The sequence below is a fragment of the Salmo salar genome, chromosome ssa05 (assembly GCF_905237065.1).
Source record: "Salmo salar chromosome ssa05, Ssal_v3.1, whole genome shotgun sequence".
Classification (NCBI taxonomy): Eukaryota; Metazoa; Chordata; class Actinopteri; order Salmoniformes; family Salmonidae; genus Salmo; species Salmo salar.
Window position 1 is genome coordinate 77,723,625 of NC_059446.1, and position 18,576 is coordinate 77,742,200.

The 18,576-nt window shown below is 39.5% G+C and overlaps 1 protein-coding gene and 5 non-coding genes across 7 annotated transcripts in view; 5 read left to right on the forward strand and 1 right to left on the reverse strand.

Annotated features, from left to right (window-relative positions):
* The window catches only part of LOC123743181 (protein FAM171A1), a 114,549-nt gene extending 112,333 nt beyond the window's left edge, over positions 1 to 2,216 (reverse strand). For both annotated transcript variants that reach the window (XM_045718996.1, XM_045718995.1), the window contains exon 1: positions 1,893 to 2,216. In XM_045718996.1, the coding sequence (XP_045574952.1) occupies positions 1,893 to 2,004 (112 nt within the window). In that variant the 5' untranslated portion in view covers positions 2,005 to 2,216. The remainder of the gene's footprint in view (positions 1 to 1,892) is intronic.
* Positions 2,217 to 4,131: 1,915 nt separating this feature from the next.
* trnat-ugu (transfer RNA threonine (anticodon UGU)) lies at positions 4,132 to 4,205 on the forward strand. The gene has a single exon. It is a non-coding gene; the product is annotated as a tRNA-Thr (tRNA).
* Positions 4,206 to 7,282: 3,077 nt separating this feature from the next.
* On the forward strand, positions 7,283 to 7,356 carry trnat-ugu (transfer RNA threonine (anticodon UGU)). Its single transcript has one exon. It is a non-coding gene; the product is annotated as a tRNA-Thr (tRNA).
* Positions 7,357 to 10,434: 3,078 nt separating this feature from the next.
* trnat-ugu (transfer RNA threonine (anticodon UGU)) lies at positions 10,435 to 10,507 on the forward strand. The gene has a single exon. It is a non-coding gene; the product is annotated as a tRNA-Thr (tRNA).
* Positions 10,508 to 13,586: 3,079 nt separating this feature from the next.
* trnat-ugu (transfer RNA threonine (anticodon UGU)) lies at positions 13,587 to 13,659 on the forward strand. The gene has a single exon. It is a non-coding gene; the product is annotated as a tRNA-Thr (tRNA).
* A 3,078-nt stretch (positions 13,660 to 16,737) lies between these two features.
* trnat-ugu (transfer RNA threonine (anticodon UGU)) lies at positions 16,738 to 16,810 on the forward strand. Its single transcript has one exon. It is a non-coding gene; the product is annotated as a tRNA-Thr (tRNA).
* Positions 16,811 to 18,576: the final 1,766 nt, after the last annotated feature.

Genomic DNA, 18,576 nt, shown 5'->3' on the forward strand with positions numbered 1-18,576 from the left:
AACAATCTTTCCGCAATATTAAGCTGATCCACCCCTTAAAAAAATAAAATAAAAATAAATAATATAAAAAAACCTATGAAATATGTACAGAATTTCCAAATAATGTAGCTACTGTTACGATGATAGCTAGGCTATAATATCTATTTTGTGACAGAAAAATAAGATTTAAAAAAATGTAATTTGAAGGTATAGAACAGACACTGTACTTTATTCAGTGTTTTGCCTAGTGCTTTCTTAAACAAAAATCACAGATCTTATTCAGTCCCTCTTAATCCAATAATTAGGTCATTGATTTCGTTCTGACAGAAACACATGTGTATTACAAAATTATAGATCTGGTGGAAAACTGTTGCAGCAATCCCTCAACCAATACGGATGTTGTGCAAGTGCATGTGCAAGTCCATATATATAGCTAGCTATGCGTGAGGAGAGGAGAAGCCCTCAGTATCAACAAGAGCCCCAGGGAGGGTCTGAAGGTTAGACTGGGTCAGAGAGAGAGAGAGAGAGATAGAGGAGTGTGGGGGTCATTCAAAATACTGAGTTGAGACGATCAGAAGGCATCAATCATTTTCGCTACGGAACTTAATAGGCACCTACGTCATGTGTTGACATCACGTGATAGTTGGGGACGATTAATATTTAGTTACACAGAGACAGGGCACACAAAATAGTCTAATAAATTACTGTTTGTTAGGGCCTCACACAACTACGCGCACACATTCAGTCACAGCAATATGATTAACAAACAAAATTAGAATGAAAACTGAAGCAACAACACATAGCTGCACAGTTCTCCAAGCAAAGTAGTGTGTGTGTAAGAATAAGTGAGTGAGTAAATGAGAGAAACAGATGCAGCTAGTCTTGGAAGCGCTCTTCTCTTTAAAAAAGCGAAGCTTTGGAGTGGATGAATGAAATACATCTGCAGCGATTCTAACTACGCTTTAAAGTGTGTGTGTGTGTTGCCATTTTACTCATGTCTGTAACAATGAATAAAACCACAGAATGATACAAATAGGTTCGCTGGGCCCAGCCTAAACCATTTCCAGCACTGCCCCCAATTCAGCTCCATCTCAGCAGGAGGCTGTGAAGGAAGAGGCAGTGAAGCAAAAGCCACCTGTCATATACTGCCTTTCACTCATTTATGAGAGATGGTGGTGTGTGTGAGATTCTTCCTCCCACTCACATCTGCAGCATCTAGCTTATAATCATGTCTGGAGGAATCTACTGCATACGTGGTCAAATTCATACACAAAATGCATGAACGTTATCTCTCTCGTGGAATACTGCTGGTCTGAAAACAATGCATTACACAATGATACATTTCATCAAAAAAACATGCTCAAATTACGTTTCCACCTCATCTGAATAAGGACAAGTAAAACATGTTTTAGCTAAGGCTTGCACCAAAATGATCCATTACAATTGAGAGGCTGCAGAAGAACTTAGCATCAACTAACGTTAGCTACAGTAGCTAACTAGCTAACGTTAGCTTGCCTCTTGCCAACAACATGCAATATCAGCTAGGTCTAGCTAGGTAAGATGGTGAGGTGTTTTTGTTTCAGTTGAGGACACGTTGTGAGACAGAAGCACTTCAAACCATTCAAATTATATAATACCTTGGCTAAATGAAACATGAACAACCACAGAGAGATAACGTCTGTATACAGTTTCGTGGCTGAAAAAGCCTGCCAAATTAACGTTAACGTTATATAACTAGCCAATTGAAAAGCTAACTAACGTTGCCAGATAAATATCTAAAGTTAGCACATAATAAGCCATCAACGCCAAGTTATCGCTAGCTATACAAGCAGCTAGCTAGCAAGACGAACATATTGGGCATAACATCTCACAAGTACTTTGAATAAAGTGAACCATTTGTATCAGCTACCTACCGTTTAGAGCGTTGTCATCTTGCAGGCTTTTGGTTACCGCTTCCCACACATTGCATCCCAAAAGACAGAGAACTATCGCTGCGGTCCTGCTCAAAACCCCGACCCTCATCATTGCAGATGTCACACAAAAAAATAGTTCAAATAAATATAAAATATTGGCTGGCTACATCAATGTATTGTAAAACACACACATGTACATCGGGCAAGACTCCATATTTTGTAGCATTAGCGTTCCCTCTATTTTCCCCTTCAGTATGTCCTGTTCAGTTCTGCATCCCACCCCTCTTGCTGCTCGGTCGGTTTTTTAAAGAAAGAAAGTCACTAAAGCCAAGACGGCCACACGTTAACTATTCCAACACCAGACGCTCCCCCAACAGGCGCCTAGCAGAATCATGTGTGGGGTTTGACCGCCATCTTCAGGCGACTCACTGAAGTGGTTGTCTGACCACTGCATTTTAACACTTCTTGAAGTGTTGACTGCTTTATGATGATAGTCTGTATTTGTTCTTAATTAACAATAATAACTCGCCCAAACATTTTTGATCTGAAACAATACTGATGAAAAACGCTATTTAACCAGAGATGTAATTCCTACTTGCTACTAAAAACTATACTGTCCACTAGCACTGAGCAATTACTGATTTTTGATGTCGGTTCGGATCCAGTTCGATTATTAATACATCACGTTTTTCGATTATGATTTCGATTATTTTTGCAAACATGAAATGCACTATGCATTATATGGGTTGAATGTTGTAATAACACAGAATAAAACAATTAATACAAGTCCCATGATGGTAGTGACTGCCCATTAATGCTTATTAGCCATGATTTATTGACATTACTTTAATAAAATATCACTGTTTTTAAACAAGCCACAGAACGCTGGTTGCAATTTCAGTTTAATCCACCAGAAAAGAATGAAGAAATAGGCCTATTCCAACAAATATTACAGCTAAAGACAAATCAACTAATTGATGCAAAAAAATATTATTTGGGGATTTTTTTTTTTTTACAAATTGTATAATAATTGTTGAAGGATATCATAAATACAACTGGTGGAGTTATGTCATACATGCAGCTAACAAAAAGTAAATGGGATGGTTTTCAGAGATTGGTGGGAGTGGTTGAGGGTAACTGAAGGGTGGGACGTAAAATAAAACAAAAAATATAATATAAGCTAGAAGTAGAAGCCTGTGAGTATAACAGAATTGATATGGCAGGCGAAAACCCAGAGGAAAATCCACCCAGAAATCCTTTGTTTTTGGAAGTAACAGGCCTTTCCAATGCAAGTCTATGGGCCTACATATAAAAATTCCTCCCAGATTGCAGTACCTATGTATTCCACTAGATGTCAACAGTCTTTATACAGAGTTTCAGGCTTGTTTCTTGAAAAACGAACAAGTAATAGTCGTTTTTTACAAGGGAGCTCAACAGGAAAGTAGGCTTTTGGTGCGCGTGAATGAGGGCGTGCTCTTTGTTATTTTCCTTTCTCATTGAACACCGTTCTTTCCGTCTGAAATATTATCGTTTATTTACATACCTGCGGGTACCTGTGGATTGAAGAGAAACATTGTTTGACTTGTTTGGACGAAGTTTACCGGTAGCATTTTGGATTCCTTTGTATGCATGTTGAAGGAGTGGATTACTGAAATCAATAGCGCCAACTCAATTGACTTTTTTGGACATAAAGAAGGACTTTATCGAACAAATCAAACATTCGTTGCGTAGCTGGGACCCTTGCGATTGCAAGCAGAGGAAGATCTTCAAAGGTAAGTGATTTATTTAATCGCTATTTGCGATTTTGTAAAGCCTGTATTGGTTGAAAAAATATTTGGATGTGGGGAGCTGTCCTCAGATAATCACATGGTATGCTTTCGCCGTAAAGCCTTTTGGAAATCTGACAACGCAGTTGGATTAACAAGACGTTAAGCTTTTAAATGATATAAGACACTTGTATGTTCATGAATGTTTAATATTGTGATGTTGACATTTGAATTTGGCGCTCTCCAATTTCACCGGATGTTGTCGGAAGAGGGAATTACTGTCCTGCCTGAGGGTCACATAGACCTGGGAGAGTTTGTCATTAAATGTATAACAAAGGATGACAAGGAATCTGCTTTTACTGCAGGAGCCAGACTGGGTAACCTGCATGTTTGGTTACTTAGGTGTGTCTCTTTTTTTACTCTCTGATGGGTGTGTTCTTTATAGCGTTCCAATTCTTCTTACAGAGGTGTATGGCTCCATAGCTCAGTGGTTAGAGCACTGGTCTTGTAAACCAGGGGTCGTGAGTTCAATTCTCACTGGGGGCCTTGATTTTGACTCTACCCTCTGAGACATTCATCTGAAACTTTACACAGGGTGGGACTTACCATTTCTCTCGCTCTATACAGCAGAAAGTTCTAAATGTGACAACAAAGTGACGATATTGCGCTGCACAAATAATTATCTGCTGTAATACTACTGTAAGACACATTGCCAAACAAACTGAGGATACGATTCCACGTTTGCCGATTCTGTCCTGGGCCGCCAATCATGACTAAAAAGAGCTGAAACTAGAGACAGGAGTAGCAGAAGTCATGAAAACCAGTGATGCATGTTGAAGGAATAATATCATTACCTTAACCTCTTACATCTAGATGTTCCGCTAGCGGAACACCTGCTCCAATATCCAATGATGGGCGTGGCGCGAAATACAAATTCCTCTAAAATCCGAAAACTTCCATTTTTCAAACATATGACTATTTTACAGCATTTAAAAGACAAGACTCTCGTTAATCTAACCACACTGTCCGATTTCAAAAAGGCTTTACAGCGAAAGCAAAACATTAGATTATGTCAGCAGAGTACCCAGCCAGAAATAATCAGACTACCCATTTTTCAAGCTAGCATATAATGTCACAAAAAACAAAACCACAACTAAATGCAGCACTAACCTTTGATGATCTTCATCAGATGACAACCCTAGGACATTATGTTATACAATGCATGCATGTTTTGTTCAATCAAGTTCATATTTATATCAAAAAACAGCTTTTTTACATTAGCATGTGACGTTCAGAACTAGCATACCCCCGCAAACCTCCGGTGAATTTACTAAATTACTCACGATAAACGTTCACAAAAAACATAACAATTATTTAAAGAATTATAGATACAGAACTCCTCTATGCACTCGATATGTCCGATTTTAAAATAGCTTTTCGGTGAAAGCACATTTTACAATATTCTCAGTAGATAGCCCGGCATCACAGGGCTAGCTATTTAGACACCCACCAAGTTTAGCACTCACCAAAATCAGATTTACTATTAGAAAAGTTTGATTACCTTTGATGTTCTTCATCAGAATGCACTCCCAGGACTTCTACTTCAATAACAAATGTTGGTTTGGTCCAAAATAATCCATAGTTATGTCCAACAGCGGGGTTTTGTTTGTGCGTTCTAGACACTATCCGAATGGTAAATAAGGGTCGCGCGCATAGCGCATTTCGTGACAAAAGATTTCTAAATATTTCATTACCGTACTTCGAAGCATGTCAACCGCTGTTTAAAATCAATTTTTATGCCATTTTTCTCGTAAAAAATCGATAATATTCCGACCGGGAATCTGCGTTTCGGTAAAAAGAGGGAAAAACAGAAAGACGGGGGCGGCCAGTGCACGGGCCTAAGCCCACTGTCCCCTGATCGGCCACTTGACAAACGCGATAATGTGTTTCAGCCAGGGCTTTGAATTACGTCATTCAGCTTTTTCCCGGGCTCTGAGAGCCCATTGGAGCCGTAGGAAGTGTCACGTAACAGCAGAGATCCTTTGTAATGGATAGAGATGACAAAGAAGGCCAAGAAATGGTCAGACAGGGTACTTCCTGTACAGAATCTTCTCAGGTTTTGGCCTGCCAAATGAGTTCTGTTATACTCACAGACACCATTCAAACAGTTTTAGAAACTTTGGAGTGTTTTCTATCCAAAGCTAATAATTATATGCATATTCTAGTTTCTGGGCAGGAGTAATAATCAGATTAAATCGGGTACGTTTTTTATCCAGCCGTGAAAATACTGCCCACTAGCCATAACAGGTTAAACTTTTGCTTATATTAACTGTAACTCAGGAAAAACTTTTCAATTGTTGCGAGTTGCGTATATATTTTTGTCCAGTATAGTAAAGAATGGCTAATTCTGAGAAAGTGTTAAAACTTCTTAGGGCTAGGGGGCAGTATCCTGAATTTCTGCCTGACTGACTTGCCCATAGTAAACTTCCTGTTACTCAGGCCCAGAAGCTAGGAAATGCATATAATTGGTAGAATTTGATAGAAAACACTTTGAAGTTTCTAAACTGTTAAAATAATGTCTGTGAGTATAACAGAATTGATATGGCAGGCGAAAACCCAGAGGAAAATCCACCCAGAAATCCTTTGTTTTTGGAAGTAACAGGCCTTTCCAATGCAAGTCTATGGGCCTACATATAAAAATTCCTCCCAGATTGCAGTACCTATGTATTCCACTACATGTCAACAGTCTTTATACAGAGTTTCAGGCTTGTTTCTTGAAAAACGAACAAGTAATAGTCGTTTTTTCAAGGGAGCTCAACAGGAAAGTAGGCTTTTGGTGCGCGTGAATGAGGGCGTGCTCTTTGTTATTTTCCTTTCTCATTGAACACCGTTCTTTCCGTCTGAAATATTATCGTTTATTTACATACCTGCGGGTACCTGTGGATTGAAGAGAAACATTGTTTGACTTGTTTGGACGAAGTTTACCGGTAGCATTTTGGATTCCTTTGTATGCATGTTGAAGGAGTGGATTACTGAAATCAATAGCGCCAACTCAATTGACTTTTTTGGACATAAAGAAGGACTTTATCGAACAAATCAAACATTCGTTGCGTAGCTGGGACCCTTGCGATTGCAAGCAGAGGAAGATCTTCAAAGGTAAGTGATTTATTTAATCGCTATTTGCGATTTTGTAAAGCCTGTATTGGTTGAAAAAAATATTTGGATGTGGGGAGCTGTCCTCAGATAATCACATGGTATGCTTTCGCCGTAAAGCCTTTTGGAAATCTGACAACGCAGTTGGATTAACAAGACGTTAAGCTTTTAAATGATATAAGACACTTGTATGTTCATGAATGTTTAATATTGTGATGTTGACATTTGAATTTGGCGCTCTCCAATTTCACCGGATGTTGTCGGAAGAGGGAATTACTGTCCTGCCTGAGGGTCACATAGACCTGGGAGAGTTTGTCATTAAATGTATAACAAAGGATGACAAGGAATCTGCTTTTACTGCAGGAGCCAGACTGGGTAACCTGCATGTTTGGTTACTTAGGTGTGTCTCTTTTTTTACTCTCTGATGGGTGTGTTCTTTATAGCGTTCCAATTCTTCTTACAGAGGTGTATGGCTCCATAGCTCAGTGGTTAGAGCACTGGTCTTGTAAACCAGGGGTCGTGAGTTCAATTCTCACTGGGGGCCTTGATTTTGACTCTACCCTCTGAGACATTCATCTGAAACTTTACACAGGGTGGGACTTACCATTTCTCTCGCTCTATACAGCAGAAAGTTCTAAATGTGACAACAAAGTGACGATATTGCGCTGCACAAATAATTATCTGCTGTACTACTACTGTAAGAGACATTGCCAAACAAACTGAGGATACGATTCCACGTTTGCCGATTCTGTCCTGGGCCGCCAATCATGACTAAAAAAGAGCTGAAACTAGAGACAGGAGTAGCAGAAGTCATGAAAACCAGTGATGCATGTTGAAGGAATAATATCATTACCTTAACCTCTTACATCTAGATGTTCCGCTAGCGGAACACCTGCTCCAATATCCAATGATGGGCGTGGCGCGAAATACAAGTTCCTCTAAAATCCGAAAACTTCCATTTTTCAAACATATGACTATTTTACAGCATTTAAAAGACAAGACTCTCGTTAATCTAACCACACTGTCCGATTTCAAAAAGGCTTTACAGCGAAAGCAAAACATTAGATTATGTCAGCAGAGTACCCAGCCAGAAATAATCAGACTACCCATTTTTCAAGCTAGCATATAATGTCACAAAAAACAAAACCACAACTAAATGCAGCACTAACCTTTGATGATCTTCATCAGATGACAACCCTAGGACATTATGTTATACAATGCATGCATGTTTTGTTCAATCAAGTTCATATTTATATCAAAAAACAGCTTTTTTACATTAGCATGTGACGTTCAGAACTAGCATACCCCCCGCAAACCTCCGGTGAATTTACTAAATTACTCACGATAAACGTTCACAAAAAACATAACAATTATTTAAAGAATTATAGATACAGAACTCCTCTATGCACTCGATATGTCCGATTTTAAAATAGCTTTTCGGTGAAAGCCCATTTTACAATATTCTCAGTAGATAGCCCGGCATCACAGGGCTAGCTATTTAGACACCCACCAAGTTTAGCACTCACCAAAATCAGATTTACTATTAGAAAAGTTTGATTACCTTTGATGTTCTTCATCAGAATGCACTCCCAGGACTTCTACTTCAATAACAAATGTTGGTTTGGTCCAAAATAATCCATAGTTATGTCCAACAGCGGCGTTTTGTTCGTGCGTTCTAGACACTATCCGAATGGTAAATAAGGGTCGTGCCCATGGCGCATTTCGTGACAAAAGATTTCTAAATATTTCATTACCGTACTTCGAAGCATGTCAACCGCTGTTTAAAATCAATTTTTATGCCATTTTTCTCGTAAAAAATCGATAATATTCCGACCGGGAATCTGCGTTTCGGTAAACAGAGGGAAAAACAGAAAGACGGGGCGGCCAGTGCACGCGCCTAAGCCCACTGTCCCCTGATCGGCCACTTGACAAACGCGATAATGTGTTTCAGCCAGGGCTTTGAATTACGTCATTCAGCTTTTTCCCGGGCTCTGAGAGCCCATTGGAGCCGTAGGAAGTGTCACGTAACAGCAGAGATCCTTTGTAATGGATAGAGATGACAAAGAAGGCCAAGAAATGGTCAGACAGGGTACTTCCTGTACAGAATCTTCTCAGGTTTTGGCCTGCCAAATGAGTTCTGTTATACTCACAGACACCATTCAAACAGTTTTAGAAACTTTGGAGTGTTTTCTATCCAAAGCTAATAATTATATGCATATTCTAGTTTCTGGGCAGGAGTAATAATCAGATTAAATCGGGTACGTTTTTTATCCAGCCGTGAAAATACTGCCCACTAGCCATAACAGGTTAAACTTTTGCTTATATTAACTGTAACTCAGGAAAAACTTTTCAATTGTTGCGAGTTGCGTATATATTTTTGTCCAGTATAGTAAAGAATGGCTAATTCTGAGAAAGTGTTAAAACTTCTTAGGGCTAGGGGGCAGTATCCTGAATTTCTGCCTGACTGACTTGCCCATAGTAAACTTCCTGTTACTCAGGCCCAGAAGCTAGGAAATGCATATAATTGGTAGAATTTGATAGAAAACACTTTGAAGTTTCTAAACTGTTAAAATAATGTCTGTGAGTATAACAGAATTGATATGGCAGGCGAAAACCCAGAGGAAAAATCCACCCAGAAATCCTTTGTTTTTGGAAGTAACAGGCCTTTCCAATGCAAGTCTATGGGCCTACATATAAAAATTCCTCCCAGATTGCAGTACCTATGTATTCCACTAGATGTCAACAGTCTTTATACAGAGTTTCAGGCTTGTTTCTTGAAAAACGAACAAGTAATAGTCGTTTTTTCCAAGGGAGCTCAACAGGAAAGTAGGCTTTTGGTGCGCGTGAATGAGGGCGTGCTCTTTGTTATTTTCCTTTCTCATTGAACACCGTTCTTTCCGTCTGAAATATTATCGTTTATTTACATACCTGCGGGTACCTGTGGATTGAAGAGAAACATTGTTTGACTTGTTTGGACCAAGTTTACCGGTAGCATTTTGGATTCCTTTGTATGCATGTTGAAGGAGTGGATTACTGAAATCAATGGCGCCAACTCAATTGACTTTTTTGGACATAAAGAAGGACTTTATCGAACAAATCAAACATTCGTTGCGTAGCTGGGACCCTTGCGATTGCAAGCAGAGGAAGATCTTCAAAGGTAAGTGATTTATTTAATCGCTATTTGCGATTTTGTAAAGCCTGTATTGGTTGAAAAAATATTTGGATGTGGGGAGCTGTCCTCAGATAATCACATGGTATGCTTTCGCCGTAAAGCCTTTTGGAAATCTGACAACGCAGTTGGATTAACAAGACGTTAATCTTTTAAATGATATAAGACACTTGTATGTTCATGAATGTTTAATATTGTGATGTTGACATTTGAATTTGGCGCTCTCCAATTTCACCGGATGTTGTCGGAAGAGGGAATTACTGTCCTGCCTGAGGGTCACATAGACCTGGGAGAGTTTGTCATTAAATGTATAACAAAGGATGACAAGGAATCTGCTTTTACTGCAGGAGCCAGACTGGGTAACCTGCATGTTTGGTTACTTAGGTGTGTCTCTTTTTTACTCTCTGATGGGTGTGTTCTTTATAGCGTTCCAATTCTTCTTACAGAGGTGTATGGCTCCATAGCTCAGTGGTTAGAGCACTGGTCTTGTAAACCAGGGGTCGTGAGTTCAATTCTCACTGGGGCCTTGATTTTGACTCTACCCTCTGAGACATTCATCTGAAACTTTACACAGGGTGGGACTTACCATTTCTCTCGCTCTATACAGCAGAAAGTTCTAAATGTGACAACAAAGTGACGATATTGCGCTGCACAAATAATTATCTGCTGTAATACTACTGTAAGAGACATTGCCAAACAAACTGAGGATACGATTCCACGTTTGCCGATTCTGTCCTGGGCCGCCAATCATGACTAAAAAAGAGCTGAAACTAGAGACAGGAGTAGCAGAAGTCATGAAAACCAGTGATGCATGTTGAAGGAATAATATCATTACCTTAACCTCTTACATCTAGATGTTCCGCTAGCGGAACACCTGCTCCAATATCCAATGATGGGCGTGGCGCGAAATACAAGTTCCTCTAAAATCCGAAAACTTCCATTTTTCAAACATATGACTATTTTACAGCATTTAAAAGACAAGACTCTCGTTAATCTAACCACACTGTCCGATTTCAAAAAGGCTTTACAGCGAAAGCAAAACATTAGATTATGTCAGCAGAGTACCCAGCCAGAAATAATCAGACTACCCATTTTTCAAGCTAGCATATAATGTCACAAAAAACAAAACCACAACTAAATGCAGCACTAACCTTTGATGATCTTCATCAGATGACAACCCTAGGACATTATGTTATACAATGCATGCATGTTTTGTTCAATCAAGTTCATATTTATATCAAAAAACAGCTTTTTTACATTAGCATGTGACGTTCAGAACTAGCATACCCCCCGCAAACCTCCGGTGAATTTACTAAATTACTCACGATAAACGTTCACAAAAAACATAACAATTATTTAAAGAATTATAGATACAGAACTCCTCTATGCACTCGATATGTCCGATTTTAAAATAGCTTTTCGGTGAAAGCCCATTTTACAATATTCTCAGTAGATAGCCCGGCATCACAGGGCTAGCTATTTAGACACCCACCAAGTTTAGCACTCACCAAAATCAGATTTACTATTAGAAAAGTTTGATTACCTTTGATGTTCTTCATCAGAATGCACTCCCAGGACTTCTACTTCAATAACAAATGTTGGTTTGGTCCAAAATAATCCATAGTTATGTCCAACAGCGGCGTTTTGTTCGTGCGTTCTAGACACTATCCGAATGGTAAATAAGGGTCGTGCCCATGGCGCATTTCGTGACAAAAGATTTCTAAATATTTCATTACCGTACTTCGAAGCATGTCAACCGCTGTTTAAAATCAATTTTTATGCCATTTTTCTCGTAAAAAATCGATAATATTCCGACCGGGAATCTGCGTTTCGGTAAACAGAGGGAAAAACAGAAAGACGGGGGCGGCCAGTGCACGCGCCTAAGCCCACTGTCCCCTGATCGGCCACTTGACAAACGCGATAATGTGTTTCAGCCAGGGCTTTGAATTACGTCATTCAGCTTTTTCCCGGGCTCTGAGAGCCCATTGGAGCCGTAGGAAGTGTCACGTAACAGCAGAGATCCTTTGTAATGGATAGAGATGACAAAGAAGGCCAAGAAATGGTCAGACAGGGTACTTCCTGTACAGAATCTTCTCAGGTTTTGGCCTGCCAAATGAGTTCTGTTATACTCACAGACACCATTCAAACAGTTTTAGAAACTTTGGAGTGTTTTCTATCCAAAGCTAATAATTATATGCATATTCTAGTTTCTGGGCAGGAGTAATAATCAGATTAAATCGGGTACGTTTTTTATCCAGCCGTGAAAATACTGCCCACTAGCCATAACAGGTTAAACTTTTGCTTATATTAACTGTAACTCAGGAAAAACTTTTCAATTGTTGCGAGTTGCGTATATATTTTTGTCCAGTATAGTAAAGAATGGCTAATTCTGAGAAAGTGTTAAAACTTCTTAGGGCTAGGGGGCAGTATCCTGAATTTCTGCCTGACTGACTTGCCCATAGTAAACTTCCTGTTACTCAGGCCCAGAAGCTAGGAAATGCATATAATTGGTAGAATTTGATAGAAAACACTTTGAAGTTTCTAAACTGTTAAAATAATGTCTGTGAGTATAACAGAATTGATATGGCAGGCGAAAACCCAGAGGAAAATCCACCCAGAAATCCTTTGTTTTTGGAAGTAACAGGCCTTTCCAATGCAAGTCTATGGGCCTACATATAAAAATTCCTCCCAGATTGCAGTACCTATGTATTCCACTAGATGTCAACAGTCTTTATACAGAGTTTCAGGCTTGTTTCTTGAAAAACGAACAAGTAATAGTCGTTTTTTCCAAGGGAGCTCAACAGGAAAGTAGGCTTTTGGTGCGCGTGAATGAGGGCGTGCTCTTTGTTATTTTCCTTTCTCATTGAACACCGTTCTTTCCGTCTGAAATATTATCGTTTATTTACATACCTGCGGGTACCTGTGGATTGAAGAGAAACATTGTTTGACTTGTTTGGACCAAGTTTACCGGTAGCATTTTGGATTCCTTTGTATGCATGTTGAAGGAGTGGATTACTGAAATCAATGGCGCCAACTCAATTGACTTTTTTGGACATAAAGAAGGACTTTATCGAACAAATCAAACATTCGTTGCGTAGCTGGGACCCTTGCGATTGCAAGCAGAGGAAGATCTTCAAAGGTAAGTGATTTATTTAATCGCTATTTGCGATTTTGTAAAGCCTGTATTGGTTGAAAAAAATATTTGGATGTGGGGAGCTGTCCTCAGATAATCACATGGTATGCTTTCGCCGTAAAGCCTTTTGGAAATCTGACAACGCAGTTGGATTAACAATACGTTAATCTTTTAAATGATATAAGACACTTGTATGTTCATGAATGTTTAATATTGTGATGTTGACATTTGAATTTGGCGCTCTCCAATTTCACCGGATGTTGTCGGAAGAGGGAATTACTGTCCTGCCTGAGGGTCACATAGACCTGGGAGAGTTTGTCATTAAATGTATAACAAAGGATGACAAGGAATCTGCTTTTACTGCAGGAGCCAGACTGGGTAACCTGCATGTTTGGTTACTTAGGTGTGTCTCTTTTTTACTCTCTGATGGGTGTGTTCTTTATAGCGTTCCAATTCTTCTTACAGAGGTGTATGGCTCCATAGCTCAGTGGTTAGAGCACTGGTCTTGTAAACCAGGGGTCGTGAGTTCAATTCTCACTGGGGCCTTGATTTTGACTCTACCCTCTGAGACATTCATCTGAAACTTTACACAGGGTGGGACTTACCATTTCTCTCGCTCTATACAGCAGAAAGTTCTAAATGTGACAACAAAGTGACGATATTGCGCTGCACAAATAATTATCTGCTGTAATACTACTGTAAGAGACATTGCCAAACAAACTGAGGATACGATTCCACGTTTGCCGATTCTGTCCTGGGCCGCCAATCATGACTAAAAAAGAGCTGAAACTAGAGACAGGAGTAGCAGAAGTCATGAAAACCAGTGATGCATGTTGAAGGAATAATATCATTACCTTAACCTCTTACATCTAGATGTTCCGCTAAGCGGAACACCTGCTCCAATATCCAATGATGGGCGTGGCGCGAAATACAAGTTCCTCTAAAATCCGAAAACTTCCATTTTTCAAACATATGACAATTTTACAGCATTTAAAAGACAAGACTCTCGTTAATCTAACCACACTGTCCGATTTCAAAAAGGCTTTACAGCGAAAGCAAAACATTAGATTATGTCAGCAGAGTACCCAGCCAGAAATAATCAGACTACCCATTTTTCAAGCTAGCATATAATGTCACAAAAAACAAAACCACAACTAAATGCAGCACTAACCTTTGATGATCTTCATCAGATGACAACCCTAGGACATTATGTTATACAATGCATGCATGTTTTGTTCAATCAAGTTCATATTTATATCAAAAAACAGCTTTTTACATTAGCATGTGACGTTCAGAACTAGCATACCCCCCGCAAACCTCCGGTGAATTTACTAAATTACTCACGATAAACGTTCACAAAAAACATAACAATTATTTAAAGAATTATAGATACAGAACTCCTCTATGCACTCGATATGTCCGATTTTAAAATAGCTTTTCGGGTGAAAGCCCATTTTACAATATTCTCAGTAGATAGCCCGGCATCACAGGGCTAGCTATTTAGACACCCACCAAGTTTAGCACTCACCAAAATCAGATTTACTATTAGAAAAGTTTGATTACCTTTGATGTTCTTCATCAGAATGCACTCCCAGGACTTCTACTTCAATAACAAATGTTGGTTTGGTCCAAAATAATCCATAGTTATGTCCAACAGCGGCGTTTTGTTCGTGCGTTCTAGACACTATCCGAATGGTAAATAAGGGTCGTGCCCATGGCGCATTTCGTGACAAAAGATTTCTAAATATTTCATTACCGTACTTCGAAGCATGTCAACCGCTGTTTAAAATCAATTTTTATGCCATTTTTCTCGTAAAAAATCGATAATATTCCGACCGGGAATCTGCGTTTCGGTAAACAGAGGGAAAAACAGAAAGACGGGGCGGCCAGTGCACGCGCCTAAGCCCACTGTCCCCTGATCGGCCACTTGACAAACGCGATAATGTGTTTCAGCCAGGGCTTTGAATTACGTCATTCAGCTTTTTCCCGGGCTCTGAGAGCCCATTGGAGCCGTAGGAAGTGTCACGTAACAGCAGAGATCCTTTGTAATGGATAGAGATGACAAAGAAGGCCAAGAAATGGTCAGACAGGGTACTTCCTGTACAGAATCTTCTCAGGTTTTGGCCTGCCAAATGAGTTCTGTTATACTCACAGACACCATTCAAACAGTTTTAGAAACTTTGGAGTGTTTTCTATCCAAAGCTAATAATTATATGCATATTCTAGTTTCTGGGCAGGAGTAATAATCAGATTAAATCGGGTACGTTTTTTATCCAGCCGTGAAAATACTGCCCACTAGCCATAACAGGTTAAACTTTTGCTTATATTTACTGTAACTCAGGAAAAACTTTTCAATTGTTGCGAGTTGCGTATATATTTTTGTCCAGTATAGTAAAGAATGGCCAATTCTGAGAAAGTGTTAAAACTTCTTAGGGCTAGGGGGCAGTATCCTGAATTTCTGCCTGACTGACTTGCCCATAGTAAACTTCCTGTTACTCAGGCCCAGAAGCTAGGAAATGCATATAATTGGTAGAATTTGATAGAAAACACTTTGAAGTTTCTAAACTGTTAAAATAATGTCTGTGAGTATAACAGAATTGATATGGCAGGCGAAAACCCAGAGGAAAAATCCACCCAGAAATCCTTTGTTTTTGGAAGTAACAGGCCTTTCCAATGCAAGTCTATGGGCCTACATATAAAAATTCCTCCCAGATTGCAGTACCTATGTATTCCACTAGATGTCAACAGTCTTTATACAGAGTTTCAGGCTTGTTTCTTGAAAAACGAACAAGTAATAGACGTTTTTTCCAAGGGAGCTCAACAGGAAAGTAGGCTTTTGGTGCGCGTGAATGAGGGCGCGCTCTTTGTTATTTTCCTTTCTCATTGAACACCGTTCTTTCCGTCTGAAATATTATCGTTTATTTACATACCTGCGGGTACCTGTGGATTGAAGAGAAACATTGTTTGACTTGTTTGGACCAAGTTTACCGGTAGCATTTTGGATTCCTTTGTATGCATGTTGAAGGAGTGGATTACTGAAATCAATGGCGCCAACTCAATTGACTTTTTGGACATAAAGAAGGACTTTATCGAACAAATCAAACATTCGTTGCGTAGCTGGGACCCTTGCGATTGCAAGCAGAGGAAGATCTTCAAAGGTAAGTGATTTATTTAATCGCTATTTGCGATTTTGTAAAGCCTGTATTGGTTGAAAAAATATTTGGATGTGGGGAGCTGTCCTCAGATAATCACATGGTATGCTTTCGCCGTAAAGCCTTTTGGAAATCTGACAACGCAGTTGGATTAACAAGACGTTAATCTTTTAAATGATATAAGACACTTGTATGTTCATGAATGTTTAATATTGTGATGTTGACATTTGAATTTGGCGCTCTCCAATTTCACCGGATGTTGTCGGAAGAGGGAATTACTGTCCTGCCTGAGGGTCACATAGACCTGGGAGAGTTTGTCATTAAATGTATAACAAAGGATGACAAGGAATCTGCTTTTACTGCAGGAGCCAGACTGGGTAACCTGCATGTTTGGTTACTTAGGTGTGTCTCTTTTTTACTCTCTGATGGGTGTGTTCTTTATAGCGTTCCAATTCTTCTTACAGAGGTGTATGGCTCCATAGCTCAGTGGTTAGAGCACTGGTCTTGTAAACCAGGGGTCGTGAGTTCAATTCTCACTGGGGCCTTGATTTTGACTCTACCCTCTGAGACATTCATCTGAAACTTTACACAGGGTGGGACTTACCATTTCTCTCGCTCTATACAGCAGAAAGTTCTAAATGTGACAACAAAGTGACGATATTGCGCTGCACAAATAATTATCTGCTGTACTACTACTGTAAGAGACATTGCCAAACAAACTGAGGATACGATTCCACGTTTGCCGATTCTGTCCTGGGCCGCCAATCATGACTAAAAAGAGCTGAAACTAGAGACAGGAGTAGCAGAAGTCATGAAAACCAGTGATGCATGTTGAAGGAATAATATCATTACCTTAACCTCTTACATCTAGATGTTCCGCTAGCGGAACACCTGCTCCAATATCCAATGATGGGCGTGGCGCGAAATACAAGTTCCTCTAAAATCCGAAAACTTCCATTTTTCAAACATATGACAATTTTACAGCATTTAAAAGACAAGACTCTCGTTAATCTAACCACACTGTCCGATTTCAAAAAGGCTTTACAGCGAAAGCAAAACATTAGATTATGTCAGCAGAGTACCCAGCCAGAAATAATCAGACTACCCATTTTTCAAGCTAGCATATAATGTCACAAAAAACAAAACCACAACTAAATGCAGCACTAACCTTTGATGATCTTCATCAGATGACAACCCTAGGACATTATGTTATACAATGCATGCATGTTTTGTTCAATCAAGTTCATATTTATATCAAAAAACAGCTTTTTTACATTAGCATGTGACGTTCAGAACTAGCATACCCCCCGCAAACCTCCGGTGAATTTACTAAATTACTCACGATAAACGTTCACAAAAAACATAACAATTATTTAAAGAATTATAGATACAGAACTCCTCTATGCACTCGATATGTCCGATTTTAAAATAGCTTTTCGGTGAAAGCCCATTTTACAATATTCTCAGTAGATAGCCCGGCATCACAGGGCTAGCTATTTAGACACCCACCAAGTTTAGCACTCACCAAAATCAGATTTACTATTAGAAAAGTTTGATTACCTTTGATGTTCTTCATCAGAATGCACTCCCAGGACTTCTACTTCAATAACAAATGTTGGTTTGGTCCAAAATAATCCATAGTTATGTCCAACAGCGGCGTTTTGTTCGTGCGTTCTAGACACTATCCGAATGGTAAATAAGGGTCGTGCCCATGGCGCATTTCGTGACAAAAGATTTCTAAATATTTCATTACCGTACTTCGAAGCATGTCAACCGCTGTTTAAAATCAATTTTTATGCCATTTTTCTCGTAAAAAATCGATAATATTCCGACCGGGAATCTGCGTTTCGGTAAACAGAGGGAAAAACAGAAAGACGGGGCGGCCAGTGCACGCGCCTAAGCCCACTGTCCCCTGATCGGCCACTTGACAAACGCGATAATGTGTTTCAGCCAGGGCTTTGAATTACGTCATTCAGCTTTTTCCCCGGGCTCTGAGAGCCCATTGGAGCCGTAGGAAGTGTCACGTAACAGCAGAGATCCTTTGTAATGGATAGAGATGACAAAGAAGGCCAAGAAATGGTCAGACAGGGTACTTCCTGTACAGAATCTTCTCAGGTTTTGGCCTGCCAAATGAGTTCTGTTATACTCACAGACACCATTCAAACAGTTTTAGAAACTTTGGAGTGTTTTCTATCCAAAGCTAATAATTATATGCATATTCTAGTTTCTGGGCAGGAGTAATAATCAGATTAAATCGGGTACGTTTTTTATCCAGCCGTGAAAATACTGCCCACTAGCCATAACAGGTTAA